This window comes from Fringilla coelebs (genome assembly GCF_963513975.1).
Source record: "Fringilla coelebs genome assembly, chromosome: 17".
Lineage (NCBI taxonomy): Eukaryota > Metazoa > Chordata > Aves > Passeriformes > Fringillidae > Fringilla > Fringilla coelebs.
Window position 1 is genome coordinate 10291282 of NC_140043.1, and position 16077 is coordinate 10307358.

Genomic DNA, 16077 nt, shown 5'->3' on the forward strand with positions numbered 1-16077 from the left:
TGTGCTGTGTAAAACATCCTCAGGGGAAATCCTGCTAAATCTTAAATAATAGAGTAGCACTTTTTCAGGACTATGCAAAGCCAAAATGTCATTAGCCCTCTCTTTCTGCTCTGCAACGCAGTACATCATAGCAAAGTTGCAAGTGAAGAAAAATGCACTTTGGTAAATGAGACAAAATGGCAATACTATGGCACCTCCAACACTGGTGGAAACTTAACTCTTACCTGGACACACCAGACACTTGCAGCAACCCACGTCAACATAGAAGTCTGGGGATACCAGGAAACAGGTAAAGTGATCCTTTTCCTACCAGCATTTATCACTCACTTAACTCATGTGCAGAGCTCTGCACAGCTTGTGATCACTTTCACTGAGACCTGCAAGTATAAATAACTGATGACAATAATGTCAGCTTTTCCTCTTCATTTACATATGGGTGGAGACATCTCCTTTCAATCTTGTGGCTATTGCTCTTTTCCAGCATCCAAAACCCTTTTCCTCCTCTATCTGACAGGTGACAGTTATTCAGAAAACTGGACAGCTGAATGGAAATATCTTTATACTTTGGCAAGAGAAACCCCCAATACAGGGAAATATTCTTTCATTCCTGTACCTGCCGAGGGAGATTACAGTACATGGGACTATGGAATGTTGAGAATTATACCCAGCAACTATATTGATGGGCAGAGGCAAGTGCATCACCACATAATAATAATAATAATAATAATAATAATAATAATAATAATAATAATAATATAGCTACCTTCTAAACTGTTGTCTCCTTTGGCATTCAAAACTGAGACTCAGGCTCCATTTTCTGGGGAAAAATGGGGAGAAAACTGGAAGGTCAAAAGTGAGAAAAACTCATAGGTCAACATAAAGACAGTTTTCTAAGTAAAGAGGAGTATGGAGGAAGAATCATAAAGTCTCCCATGAGCAGACTGATGCACAGTTAGTCCCCCAGTATGGTCTGTCTTAGGAAAACACCCCTGCAGTTTTATTGATGGACATGCTGGTCTAGGGCATGGAATATCCCTTTGGTCAGTTTGGGTTGGCTGTCACAGCTCTGCTCCCTCCTGGCCTTCTCCCTGGGGCCAGCATGAGACTCAGAGGAGACCTTGACACTGTGCCAGCAGGAGATAAACACTGGTGTGTTATCAGCACTGCCTTGGTCACAAATCTAAAACGTGGCTGCTATGAAGAAAATTACTCCAGCCAAACCCATGCTGTCACCAGACTAGGATCTGCTGATTCTTTTGTTTTGTCACAACTGTGGAGGAATCCCTAACTGTGGAACTTCAGTCACTGCAGCCACAGGCCTTCCTCCTCTATTTTGTATGCACGTTTTTGCATTCCTTCAAATTTTATGGACATTTTCTTTAATTTCATTGTGTATTTCCCCATGATTTTTGGTGAACTATCTGTGTAAGCGCTCCATGGATACTCCTTCATAATTCTTCCAGACCTGCAGGTTTGCTGTAGATGGTGTAGACTGTGAGTATATAAATGTCACCTCTTCAGTGTTACAACATATTGCTAATATGTCAGAACTTTTTTGAACATAGAAGGATAACCTTTCCTCCTTCTAGAGGGTTTTTTTTATTACACTTCATATATTGTATTTTTTTAATGGGGAAAAGCAGAGTGGCTTTGGAACATTTCAAGGATTCCAAATGGTTTCTGTAGCCATTAGTCCTGATATTACTGGGGTGTAGTTGTTATGTTTTGTTAAAGAATCCAGATATTCTTCCTTCTGGCCTAAATGAAATTGCAATGTCAAAAGGCATGAATACAAAACCTTCCTCTAAAAGGATCTATGTAAGTCAGAATCATGATTACTAAAATGTATTCTGATTATTGCATACTTGCTGTCCTGCCACCTCCTGAATTTGGAAAATTTTGATGTGCCATAACTTTTTGAAGGAAAAAGAAATCAGTGGGCTTTGCAATGAAATAACTTGAAAGTCAAAAGATGCTTTTTAATTATAATTAGCAATTGAGCCACAGTGCTACTGACAAAATAGTGCTTGTTCAGCTATCAGATCTATTTTTTGTTTCTCTTTTTTCTCTTTTTTTAAACAGCAATATTCCGTCAATCTGGAGCACAGACCATGCATTGGCTTGGCACCTTGAGAAGGACTTCAGAAATGACCCAAATGCTTGGGCAACTGCAAAATGTATGGAATGGGACAAAAAAGAAGAGTTGCTTCCAAACTTCCTAGAAGAAATTATAGACTGCCCTTGCACCTTGGCACAGGCAAGAGCTGACACTGGCAGGTTCCATGTAAGTTATTAATTTATCCCTCTGGCTTATTACAATTCCAGGTGGAAGCTTAGGGAGTGCCAAACTCCACACACACACCCCTGTTCCCTCTCTAAACATCATTAGAAGGAAATTAAATTACATTTAGATTTGCCCAAGTAGCATATCAAATGGCAGAGGTAAATACAGCTTATCTAGGTAGTATGAATAAAAGTGCCTATAGAATAGGAGATGGAAATGACACTCAAACAGAGAATTAAAACAGGAGTTCCAATGGCAGACTGAAAACACTCTGTGGAGCTGGGAGCAGGGATGGCTTCTTCGAGATCCAACAAGATCACAATCTGTGTTTGAAAGTGATATCTCATGCTGTGACAAACTATTTCTGCCTAGTTTTTCATACTTTGCTGCAAACCCTTCTGCCATGTACATCAGAGCTCAAGCCCAGAGCTGTAATTCATTCTTTCCTTTATCCTGCTTCCTTCCTCCTCCTCAGCTTCACTGTTATCAAGGAACTGACAAAAGCTAAGAAATCAATTGCCATTCACTCTACACTTTTACTTACACTGCTGATCTGAGGACCAGATGAGAGTGACTTCCTCTCCTATTTATGATACCAAATGGTGGCATGTGTTTATGCATTAAAAAAAAAAAAAAGTTTAGGTAAACATTGTTACTATTCTGGTTATGAAGCTCCAAACATGATGTGTAAAACCTTGTGAAGATAAAGAATAGATCTACTGCCTCTACAACATTTACTCTGTGCTTGTTGTACACTTACAGTTGAATCCCCATCTGGCTGCCTTTGTTCTTCGAGGTCTGTTGTAACAGACTGCAAAATGTTCAGGTCAGACATGTTGCTCCAGACACTTGAGTATTAAATTCACCATTTTTCCTATCACTGCACGCTATTCAACACAACCTTAACCAGTTCATGTCAACTTTACACACCTGTCAGATACAAAGGGTGGGAACAGAATGTAAGAACAGAAAGGATAATGAGGCAAGAACCCCATTAAGTGTGAACATTGATCTTTTTCAGACAGATTATGGCTGCAACATTGACAAGGGGAGTGTGTGTACTTATCATCCTGGTGCTGTGCATTGTGTAAGAGCCATTCAAGCCAGGTAAAGAACATTTTTTAAACTGCATTTTTTTCATTAATCCTTTCACCTCAGAGACAGCAGCATCACAGCAGTCAGGGGTGAAATCTAACTGGACATCAGATAAAGCTTGGCAAACAAAATATTTTGCTGTATCCATAAAAAGTCAGTAAGAAGCCCCTAAATAGAAACAGACCCCACAGAGCTAAATGATGATTTTCTTGCTGCTTTTCTCAATCAGTCCCCAGTATGGGGGTGGACAGCAGTGCTGCTATGACTCCACGGGAACCCAAATCCTCACCTACGACTCCACTGGAGGCAGCACACCTGATCGAGGACATGACTGGGGTTCACCACCTTTCTTGAAGCCTCCCCGGATACCTGGCTTTTCCCACTGGCTTTATGATGTTATCACCTTCTATTACTGCTGCCTGTGGTCTGATAATTGTGACTTCTATATGAAAAGGAGGCCCTCTAGTGCCTGCAGGACGTACCGCCCTCCCCGAGCTGGTAAGGGCTCCAAAATTTCCTTATGGAGTGTAGATTTTTCATACAGCGTTGGCTTTTAGAATATTTGTATATGTGCAAGTATGAGTTGACAGTGGTGAGGGTACAATGTTCTGTGAAAAAATTCCACGGAAGGTTTCTCTTGTTCTCTCACTTACAAAATCTGTATGTGTTTTTTAACTGTGCTGCAAGAATTTCTGCTGTTGAGCATCTCACTCACCCCTAGAACCTAAATAGCCAAAGCACAGTGGTCAATGTCCATGACTTTATACCATCAGTGTGGACTTCTTCAGAAAAAAAGGTGGCTAGAGGTTGTTAATGATAGGTAGGAAGTAGCTAGAAAAGCTATCATGATGAGAAATATTCATATCAAATAAGAAAGTTTTACAATTTACAACATGTCTGTTTTTCTCTCGCTTGCTTTTAACTCAGTCATCAAGTCTTGCCATACCTCTGCTGCTACCACATTTTGCCTTCTATGCTGCTGAGATGCTGAGGTGTCCAGCAGGACTTGGCCTCCCATAAAGAAGTGCAAAGAAGCAGCAGTTTGCACCAGGAAAAAAGGAGAAAACTGTAAAGGGCATTGCTTTAGGTAGTTAGGGGTCATGACTGAGTGGTCTGGCTGCTTAAAGAAACCATCAAGAGTATTGGCGAAGTAGAGTTTGAATTTGTGGAAATATAACTTTACAACTTGATGGCAAGGTGCATTGTATTAGTTGCTATTAAAGCATACAAAAGAAGATACATTAGTAGGAACTTGGAGCAATTTACATGGAAGTTGAAAATGCAAAAGGGGATAAGGATGCAAAGGATATGGATGCAAAGATAAGGCAATAGCTCTGTATTCATGTCCAAATCTTCCCATATAAGGCATGTGACACAGACTTCTAGCTTTTTTACTTTCTCATGAACTTGAGGAGTAACAGGTTGTGATTTTTGCTTGATCTTAATTCTCTTTTTGCTTTTAAAAATAGCATCTGCTTTTGGGGATCCTCATTTCTTTACATTTGATGGTCTGAACTTCACCTTCAATGGCCTAGGAGAATACACATTGGTAGAGTCTGATCTCACATCCCTGAGAGTGCAAGGGAGGACACAGCAGGCACACTTTTCCAATGGTAAGTTGGTAAGAGAGGAAGCAGACCTTCTGAACTTCTGAGATTTGCAGAACAGAGATTTGATATTTGCTTGATTTGCACTTAGCAGCAATCCTCCTGTCATCTGTCGTCTTCTTTTTTGGCCATTTGTGAACAGTCACCATTCTGAAGATAATCAGAAAGCAGACAACATCTTCAGGAAAAACTTCCCAATCAAAGTTTAATTGCTAGTTTTATTGGGTGTAAGTAATGGAAGTGTGAAATTTCCAACTGTGTTTAAGAGCTCCAAAAAAGCTCTTTTTTTCCATGCCCATTTTCATAAATAAGGAAACATAAGGCCAGTTCAAGAAATCAGTCAATAGGCACAGCTGCCAGCTGATGTATTTTGATAGCATTGATGGTTTTTTTCACTTGGAAGGGACTGGGGCTCAGGGGACAGGCTTGTCTGCAGTGGCCATGCAGGAGAACAACTCTGATGTGATTGAAGTGCGCTACTCTGAGGATTTGCATCTGGAGGTCCTCCTGAACCAGAGGGTTCTCAACTTCTCTGAACAAACTTGGATGGACTTGAAAGGTTAGTTACACATATCAGCCTTGTAAGCAACTCCATTCTGATGGAGCCCATGGACAGTTAAAGGTGTCTCTAGGTGCATGCATTTCAACCCTCTTTTCAGCATCCTTTGGGGAAGTGTTTTAACAGGTGGCTTCAGTGTCCATGGTTTCTATGTCCTCTTTCACTTGTTTGTAGAGTAATGGTTTTCCTACTCATCCTGTGGACAGTGAATGGAATTAAAAACTCTGTCCTCTACATTCTGCTTTGAGCTTACTGCATCTAATGCAATGAAGCCTACCAAATAAAGTGAAATATAACTAAAATATATACTAAAATATAACTCAATTTCATATTTACCTATTGGGAGCTCTCTCAATAGGTCAGATATTATTCCTCTAGTCTTCTGCCAAAAAGACTATCAAAAGTTGACTTTTTGTCCAACAGGGCTGTGATCATCTGATTAGTCTTAATGGTAATTTGACAAATACTCATCGTGCATCACTTCAATTTTAACAGTAATCTGCTTATTCAACATTTCTGTGTCTAGCAATTCATGCCTGAAGAGCAGGTGGAGGGCTACACTGCCAAGGAGCTGCAGAAGCAGAGATGCAGGGAGGAAAACAAATGGAAGGGACATTGAGGGAGCCTGGAGAAGAAGCCATATTAGGGAGGTGTTGACAAGACAAGGGAGAAGGAGAGGGAAACTGTGACCACTGAGAGTGGTGCTTCCAGCTCACAGCCACTCTCTGATGTGGACATCTCATATTTTTAAGCTTCTGGGCTGGGACACTGGCAGGAGGCATCTTATATCAATAGTGGACCTGTCTTTGCTGCAACTCTCTAGTAGCCACCTTGTCACAATTGTAGTGTGAAGGTGTGGCTTCCCTTTAAATGCTTCTCAGAGTGCAGCTCAGAGTGGAAGGGAGGAAAAGCTGTAGGAAAAATGGTTAAAACTGATGATTTTAACTGATGCTAAAACACACCATTTTTTTCACTCTGGATAATTAGCTGTTTTCTCTTCCTCTCATGGTTATAGGTCTCTTTCTCTATTCTACACCTGATCAGAACGTCACAGTGATGTTCTCTTCTGGGTCTGGAGTGGAAATAAGGGGAAATGGAGGATTTCTGACCCTGACAATTCTGCTCCCAGAGAAGTTTATGAATCACACATGGGGTCTCTTTGGGGTCATGAATGACAATCCACAGGATGACTACACCTTCAAGAATAAAACCACCATGTCAGTTCATGCAAGTCCCCAGCAGGTGTTTGAGTTTGGAGCTAGCTGTAAGTAATTTCTATGGTCTATTATTACATTTTCTTTACAAATTTAAGACAGCTTGTGATTTAAGGACTAGGAAATGAAGTCTGTACTGGGGGAAGAGAAGGGAGTAAGAGAAATATGCCTTCCTCTACCCACATGGGGTGTGAAAACAGAACCGTGGTGGAATGTTCAGCACTTTGTACCTATATCTCTTCCAGCTCCAGCTACATTTCTGTAGATAAACACTTGGATTAATAGCAGAAGGTGGTCTATGTTGGCAATGTTACATGTGAATATCTCTTTCTGTCTGTCTCCCAAGGGGCAATTGAAAATGGAACTTCTCTCTTTACTTATGACACGAAGCTCTTACTGGACAGTTTCTTTTATGGGGACAAGCACAATGCCTCTTTTCTGCCTGTGTTTTCCCCTCATGAAGACCCTGCTGATCCCCTGCTAGAAGAGATGGTCTCACACTGTGGCTCTGACCCATTCTGCAGATTTGATGTCCTGACAACAAGAAACCTTCAAGTGGGAAATTCCACAAGACTTTCCCATCAGAATCACAAGCTGTTGGTAGAACATCTAGAGCCAGGTGATACAACATTCCACAAAACATCATTACAGAATAACAGGATATTCTGAGTTGGAAGGGACCCACTGGGATAATCAAGTCCAAACCTTAATTGAATGTCCCATAGGGAGCATCACTATAGATATTCCTACAGGGCATTTAAGGAGTTAACACTGTTTGAGGAGGCTTTGCTTAACTGTAAAACTGTTCATGCACCTATAGATAATCTGATCATGGGGAATCATCTTTGGACCAGGAAATCTCTGTACTGATAGAATACTTTAGGGAAACTCAAAATAAATTTCTTTCCATTTCTTCCACTATGACACCACAGCATAGAAAGTTTATCTTCACTTTATATGCATTAAGTTGTCTTCCTTGGACTTCAAAATAAATTTTAAAAGTAGCAGGAAGTATTATCTTATAGTAATAGTATTAGACTATCTTTCAGATAGCCTAAAAATCTTTGTTTTTCCATGAGTTGCCACTAAAATGCTGTTTGAATCATTATAATGGAGATTTGCTGGTCTATGTCCTAAATACTCTAACCAGATATGTTTCTTTAATTAGTGATCTCTTGTGGCTGGCTGGATCATCCAACCAATGGGAGAAAGAATAATACTAACTACCTGCTGGGCTCAACCATCAATTTCGCCTGCAATGAGGGCTATGAACTCACAGGAGGGTCACAGGAAAGAACTTGCCAAGCGTCAGGAGCCTGGTCAGGGGACACACCCCAGTGCAGCCAAGTAACAGGTCTGTTGCCTTTTAGATATCACATATTGTCACTAAAAAATCATTATCAAGGACAAGGCAATCTCAGAATACCATGATGGCCTTTGACAAGTGTAACTTCTCTTACTTGGTAAAACATTGGACATGACATGTCTGAATTTCTAGAAAGACTATAATTCAAATCTAAATAACAGGTGACTTATGGTAGTTCTGTGCATTTTGGTGGAGATTGAAAAGTTTTTGTTTTATCAATGGGTACAGGTACCTGAAGGGTGGGTGAAAAGAGGATGGAGCCAGGATTTTTTCAGTGGTGCCCAGGGACAAGACCAGAGGCCACAGGCATGCTCTTAAACACAGAAACTTCCCTCTGAACATCAGAAACCCCTTTTTCACTGTGACTATGATTGAGAACTGGCACCGCTTGCCTAGAGAAAGTCCCATCCCACCTCAACTCTTCTATGACTCTGTGATTCAAGAGCAGACACAGCCCACACTTGTTGAACCCTTTCACTTTTTTTTTTTCTAAAACATTATCTTATCTCAAAACATAATTCTGTTATTCTATAGCAGTAAAAGTATTGTGAATGATGCAATAATATTTAGTATAAATAACATAGATTTATTCCCCCTCTTGTGTTACTAGTAATAGATTATCAGTTAGCCTGGGATTGTTGGATTTAGTAGCAGTTTAGTAACATAGGCTGTCTCTATGATTTATAGAAAATGGCCCAAAATTTTCTTTTTATTCATTCACCACATACACTCCAAATGTCCTCAAGATGGCAATATTTCAAAGCACCAGGGTGGTGCAAGGCCAGATGGCATGTTGAAGCACTTTCAATGCTGAGTTAATAGCTCCCAAAAGCACTCATCAAATAATTCATACTAACAGATTCTCCATTCTAAGACCCTTCCAAAGAAATGTGGGAAGTGCACTTCACATCAGCAACGAATTCCTGTCATACTGGCACATTTCATCAGCCTCTGCTGCCTGTACCAATTGCTTGTACATTTCCAATGTGTTCTGAATTTAGTAATATTTGTAAGATGAACTGCAGTGAGTTTGGGAAGCAGAAAAATTCACAAAGGCCAGATCTTAAAAAGGCAATGGCAAAACTTTCTGCCAAGCTGAAAGCTAAGAATATTTTTCCACTGCTGCCATCAACCACATACATACTGGATAAGAGCCAGTCAGTCTCAATAAGCAAAACAGATGCTGACATTTACACTAGCAAAAGGGGGACAGAAAGGCAGCCCTGTGAGATCAGAGGAAAGGAGCTGGAAGATATGCAGTGACTGACTTCATTCAGAATGATGGAGATGTGACACAGCTTTGTGGATAAGCAAACAAAACCCACGTTTTCCAATGCTTTCCTGGAAGGTGACAAAGAAAAACAAGGTGGGAAAGAATTTTATTGATCTGATTGCAACAAAGATCTTCCTTACTATTTGATATTTGGTGTTCTAGTTCATTTGTAATGTGAACCAAAATTGATGGTTTTTATAAACTGCAGGAAGTTGGAGTATGGCAATGCTGTCCACAGCAGCAGGATACTGACAACACCAACAACTGAGCAACACAATATAAAATACAAATTTCTCCATTCTTTTTTTCTTACTGCTATGTCTAACTAGTGGCATTTATAGCTAGCCTTGTTTCTCCTTATTCCATAAGGTGTTCTGCTAGATGTCAGTGTTTGTCAGAGGAGGCTTTTTATTGACAGGCCCAGGTCTCTATAGAGAAGAGAGGCAATACAGTTCAAAGTTCCTTTCACTAATATCTAAACTTCTCATATTTTTATAGCACGGACAGCTAGTACTTGCTTTCCACTAAATATATTTCTGCCTCTGGTCCAAGACACAGGTGAAATCCAGTGCCAGTTTTCCTTGTCTTACTTCTCTGCTTGGCTATTTTCTCTATTCTCCATCCCCCAAGCCTTCTCTTCTCCAGATCAGAAAAGGTCCTTGTGTTGTCAAAATCTGTTGTTCCTGAGGTCAGTTTTCTTTATTGTTTTCCTTCTTACACAGCAGCATGCTGCTGGTCCACCAACATCTATTTTATCAAGCCCTGTGACAAAGACCTTCTTGACACCAGGAAAATGCTGACAAAATTAATGGACAGCCCTTCCCAATTTCTGGGTGCCTGAATGGGTGACCACTGTCCTAGCCACTGTGATCAGCAGTTATCTTTTTACTTTAAAATTGCACTATTAAACACACACTTTGTCAAATTATTTCTTTCATGCTGGTCAGGAGCACAGGGCCCAGCCCTCTGTTATTCTAAGCTTACAGGTGTATTCCTTTACAGTGCTGTGTTCATGATGCTGCAGTTTTGTGGCACATCAGATTCAAGCTCTGTCCTGCAAATCATCAAGGTTTTTTTAGTTGCTATATGCCTTTTCAAAAGAGAATATTTAAAATAAAGGCATGGGAACCAGGAAAATTGGATAGGAAAAGAGGTGGAAACAAGAAAATGTAATGCCAGTTATTTTACAAAATCCATTTTGGTATTTTGAAACTTCAAATACAAATTATGTTGTTGGGCCTGCATATTGTTGTTTTTGAGTTTTGCTTCCTTGGACTAAAGTTTCCATGGAAATCCTCTGCTAATAATTATTTTGCTATGCTTCTAATTACAATCCCACTGCAAGTCTTGCCAGTACCACAGCAGTCTCTCTTCACAGAATATCACAAAGAGGAAGAACAAAGAAGCCATCCAGCAAAAGCAAAAAGGAGATTCTAGTAAAATGAGATGTAATATCCAGCTAAAAATCATAAGATAGTGGCAACATATGTACATACAGTCTTTTTGAGACAGACAATATGGAGATATTAAGGGCAATCTAGTTTTGTTTGTCTTCTGGCTTACATTCTCCTTTCCCCCCCCCTCCTCTATTCACTTTTAGATTTCCTTTTCCAGTCTCAGGCTCTGTGTAAATGCTGTTCATTTTGAAAAGCTGTCAGAAATCTCATTAGTCTTCTGTGTTTTTTTCAAACACAAAGATTTCACAACAGAGGCAAATCACTAGTGGACCAACTACTTTAGCCAGTGGTGGGTTCTCATCACTTGGCAGAGACTGGGTGCCTCCCTGTGTAGGATGTGTAAGACAAACATTAAGCCTTGTTCTGAAGTTACTGGATGATGGATCAATGCTTGTGAAACAGTTTGTGTATCCCATTTCTTTCCTTAAACTTCACTATAAACCAAATCAGCAGCTGAATAATCTGTTCTAGGATCATAGAAGTGTCTGTTCTGTCACTCTTACAGCCATCACTGTGTGCTAGGCTGTGGGTTGGGCAGGTGTGACGAAGTGATGGAAGGAAGGGCTGACAAAAATGCAGCCCTGATGTACTGAGGCTCAGATACAAAATGCAGGAATCATTGTTTCTCACAGACAGTTCACTCCATATGCTACATCTCCTAACTTTTACAAATATTCTTATCTGGTAATCTGCCATTGCTTAGTAGAATAAGGAAACAAAATGATAATTTTTATTCAAAATTTGTTTCATATCTGGTTTCTTTCTCTCTTTCAGGTGTCCTTGTAAGGCAGTCACAGAATCAAGTAGATACTTTTTTTTAGTGTGTTCAAACTCTCTGAGGTAGTTCAATGTACCCACATCAGAGCAGTCACTTCTCTTTATGTAGATTATTAAGCAGCAAAGGCAGTCCATATTAAAAATATTGCCCTATTTTTAATGCCAAAATAGGGCAATATTTAAAGCAATCAAACTGTATAGAATAAGGACTGAAAACCATTTCAGTTGTTGGGATTGACAGTTCCACATGAATATTTCACATTCAAAATGTTGATTACATATTAACCACTGGCCACCCTTTGTGTAACAAAGCTTCTGCAGCCACCTGCCCTAACAGTCAAATGTAGGAATCCTGTGAGCTCCTAATCTTTACCAGTTTTAGAGAATCTGAAAGGGTAAAGGATTGGAAGGGACCTCTGGACATCATTCAGTCCAATCCCACTGCCAAGGGAGGCAGCTCCACAAATAAAGAGAACAGAAAATTAATGCTATATGTACAATTTCAAAAATTGTCATGCCACTGCATTCAAACAGATATGAAGAAATTTATATCAAAGTCTTCATGGGTTTTTTGTGGTTGTTCTGTTTTTCAGCTATCAAACAAGTAATTGTTATTGGCAGTGTATTTGGAATAGTTGGCCTTGCAGTCCTGGGACGTCTGGGTTATTTATGCAGAAAGGAGAGGTAAGCCCTGACTGAACTGAAAACACAACTGAACCTCCTAAAGAAATAGCAACTGCTATGACTTTTTAAATAATAATTTAACAATGACCACTGGCAACAAACTGCTAGTGTGCTACAGGTTAAAAAAAAGTGCAACTGACATATAAACATCAACTGTGTGTGAAACTGATTGGTAGAAAAAGAGGGCAGTATAGTGAATGAAAAGGATTTTGCCTAGGAATACTGGTGGATTGAAATGGACATGTGGTTGATTTTCTGAACTTTGTTAGCAACTGTTACAAATTTTTAATCCTTCTCTGTTGCAGTGTCCACAAGTAACAGAATGCCAGATAAAATGGAATAGAAATTGAGTGAACGGAAACAAAATGGGGTTACAGCCCTTGGAAAGAAGACTGTATGTGTGAGGAAGAACTAAATACTTCTGAACCTGTCACAAAAAAAAAAAAAGCACAGTGCCAAGCTAACAGAACACTGCTAATGTTTTTCAGTATTTCATTGCTTAAAAATGCTACATTCACTATGGATTCAGCTCAAAGAAATAAGAATGTGGCATATTATGCTGTGATAATAAAATTTATGTCCAAAGCCACACTACTATATGAGGACCATTTTTTACTTTCTATATGTGTCACAAAGGCCAAAAGAAATATAAGCATATTTTCCCCCTCCAAATCAACCTTACAGCCTTATATGGCAGGAGGTTTCTGTATGCTAAAAGTGAGATGCATCCACACTGTGTATTGATACAACAGTTAAGGCCTACAAACTGTATTTTGATTGTTCCCCTTCAGAATAGCAAATTGTTCTCTCCCTGTATGGGTTGCTATTTGATTACACAGCAGTGTTGTAAAGGGGGTACAAGGATGTACCTTGTACAAAGGATGTTTGCCCTACTTCTGTCCCTGACAAAGCCACTTTTTACATGCTTTTTTAACTGTTAGCATGGAGGTTTTTTTCAGTGTGGTTGCTTCTTAGCAAAGCTGTTCTACCATTACTAAAATGTTTCACAGGCCAAGTAAGGACTTTGTAGAAGTTTAGACGATAGCTTGGCATTACCACCTTGACACTTCGTCCTTTGGTATCTTCAGCTAGATGAAAACAAACAAACAAACAAACACACAAACCAAACAAACCACAAACCCTATCTTTCTGCACGTGCATTTTCAGAAAGCAACGATGCTCCTTTTGGCCGGGAAGCTGCTGTGTTTGTGTTTGTCGCTCTGGGTGTGTGTTGCGCTCTAGGCGTGCGTGTCCCCTCACGTCCCCGTGTCCGTGCCCGCCCGCCAATGCCCCGTGTCCCTGGGCGTGGAGGGCTCCTGTGGCCGTGTGTTCCTGTCTGCGTGGGTGTCCGTGTGGCTGTGTGTTCCTGTTTGTGTGGCTGTCTGTCTTCTGTCTGTGTTCTGTCTGTGCGGCCACCCGCGGCCGGGACAGCGGCCCCCGCCTGGCCTCAGCTCCGCCCGCCTCGGGACGCGGCCTACGGGGGACACGGCGGCTTCAGCAGCCGCGCTGCTTTCTGCCAGCGCTCCCTCGGCACGGCTCCGCCGCCCCGGTCACTTCTGTGGGGCGGCCGGTGCCTTTTCACTTTTAGAACGACGCCCCAAATCGCAGCGTGTGGCGCTGGCTCCTCGCCGCCCGCAGAGCCGCTCATGCCCGCATCGCTCAGAAAGTTTGCAGCGTTCTCTCCCTGTACCGTGGCCGTCCGTGGCTTCGCGGCTTCAGGAGAGGAGAGCCGGGCTGCACCTGCGCTCGCCCATCGGCCCCGACACCCTCAGGGGCGCCCGGCGGGCGGAGGGCGTGCGCGGGGCAGGGGCAGCGGCCGGCCGCGCCAGGCCACGGGGCTGACGGGCTCTTGCCCGACCTCTTCCGCGGGACACTGGGTACGAGGGGAGTGACGAGAGCAAGGCTTGGGTCGCTGCTGGGATGGAGGAGTCAGTGTGTTTGCGTGTGTGTTTGTAGCGAGGCGTCCCGGCTAGCGAAGAGGGCTCCGCGGGGCCAAAGCGCTGCCCCGGGGCGAACAGCACCAGCCCGAACCTGTCGGTGTCAGAAGTGGAAGCGGCAGCCCTGCGGTCCCGCGCCGCAGCAGGTTGGGATGTCGGTCTCTATCCTTTCCTGTCACATGGCTGGTAATAGGATCCCTCATCTGCCACTCGGCACCTCGCCGGGGCGCACTTACAGGACACATGCTGTAGGGCCTCCGCTTCCCGCACTTTGCGCTCTTCCCGGCCGCCTGCCACCCCCGGAGAGCCGGGGCTGCCGCCTGCGAGCGCGGCGCGGCCCGGCGGCCGCTGCCTATGGAGCCTCCCGCCCTCGCCGCCGTCCTGGCCTTCTCCGGGCTGGCGCTGAGCTGCTGCCGCGAGCCCGTCCTGTCCGGTGAGTGCCGCTCCGCGGGGAGCCGGGAGGGGGACGCGATCGGGGCTGCTCCCCGAGCTCCTCGCCGAGCTGAGCGGCGAGGGAGCGGGGCAGCCTCTCCCCGAGCTCCGCAGACCCCCGCGGAAGGGCTCTGCCGGCCGGCAGCGCCTCTTCGAGGTCGCGACGACGTCCCTTCCTGCTCGGCAGAGCCGTGCCGGGCTCGAAGCTGCTCGTGCGAGCACGCAGCGGGTGTTTTCGCCTGGAGTCCCGGGGTATTTGAGGCTCTCCCCGTGCTTGCTGAACTGGGAGCTCGGGATCTCCTATGAAAGCATGATGTAAGAAAAAGAAGAGCAGCACGTTTCTCTATAAAAGTGGTTCGATAGCTAGGTCTGCGGAATGGAGGCATTTAAAGGGAGAGGGGCGTGCGATTGTTCGTGTCACTGGGGAAAAACCTGGGGCAGCTTGAAGGGTGAGTGAGCATCCTTCCTGTCCGCTGAGTGCTGCCCCAGCTCCCGGCTCCTCTCACCAGTTAGGAGCATGAAGCTTCACTTCCTAAGGTGATTTTTCACTTAAAGTTTCTTGGCACCCTTTTGTCCTCGGTTTAGTTGTTACTAATGATTTCAAGTACTATGATTCTCCTCTGGTAAACATTGGCCATGCTTTGCAAGATCAGAAGTGGCAGTTCCAGATGGTCACAGCCGTCAGATGTGTGGTCCTTCTGGATACATTTTGTGTATTCTTGATTGCTGTTTCTTCTTACAGAGTAGAATTTGCTCTCCTACTCTTTGAACGCATGCTTGCTTGTAGATGCACCTAATTAGAAACGGAAAATACTTGCATAGCCATTTTCAGGGAATAAAAAACCTTTTACAAAAAAAAAAGTTCTGGTAAATTTTACTTCTTCTCAGAGTATTTTCAGATAAGCATTTAGAGAACTGCCTAGACAGGGACCATGTCTAAGAGTCCAATACCATTAGGACGTGCTTGGTGCACACAGTGGATGCTCCCTCCTTTGCTTAGCTGAAGAATGTTTGCTTGTAAGGTCTCTGAACAGAACACACCATGCATAACCGTGTCTCTCACAGAGGGCTATGTGACAGCAAGTGGAGGATATGGCCCAGCATGAATGTTTGGCTGCTAAAGAGGACAGAAATGCCTGAGCACAAGCAGCTGGGGCAGGGGGAGGAGGGAAGAGCATATAATGCCTCCAAATGAAGGTGTAGCAAAGGAGAATGGAGCTAGAAAGCACTGCCACCCATGTGTTTTCTGCTCAAGAACCTGGAAACAGTGCAAGTACAGCAACTTGTAATTTGTATAGCCTGGACATGATCTGCAGAGTTCATAATCTGCACAAGGTACACGTCAGGGTCTTCATCTTGACCCTTAATCCCACAGAACTGAAATGGGATCAG

At 42.9% G+C, this 16077-nt stretch overlaps 1 protein-coding gene across 1 annotated transcript in view; it reads left to right on the plus strand.

Annotated features, from left to right (window-relative positions):
- Window positions 1-16077, plus strand: part of KREMEN1 (kringle containing transmembrane protein 1) — a gene marked incomplete at its 5' end in the record, with an annotated part of 47517 nt that overhangs the window by 3394 nt on the left and 28046 nt on the right. The window contains 15 exons of the mRNA XM_084217336.1: window positions 122-289; window positions 515-689; window positions 2083-2284; window positions 3306-3391; window positions 3609-3877; window positions 4849-4992; window positions 5390-5545; window positions 6561-6809; window positions 7106-7378; window positions 7928-8113; window positions 12226-12316; window positions 12622-12631; window positions 13559-14110; window positions 14273-14407; window positions 14506-14686. Of these exons, the coding sequence (XP_084073462.1) occupies window positions 122-289; window positions 515-689; window positions 2083-2284; window positions 3306-3391; window positions 3609-3877; window positions 4849-4992; window positions 5390-5545; window positions 6561-6809; window positions 7106-7378; window positions 7928-8113; window positions 12226-12316; window positions 12622-12631; window positions 13559-14110; window positions 14273-14407; window positions 14506-14686 (2877 nt within the window). The remainder of the gene's footprint in view (window positions 1-121; window positions 290-514; window positions 690-2082; window positions 2285-3305; window positions 3392-3608; window positions 3878-4848; window positions 4993-5389; window positions 5546-6560; window positions 6810-7105; window positions 7379-7927; window positions 8114-12225; window positions 12317-12621; window positions 12632-13558; window positions 14111-14272; window positions 14408-14505; window positions 14687-16077) is intronic.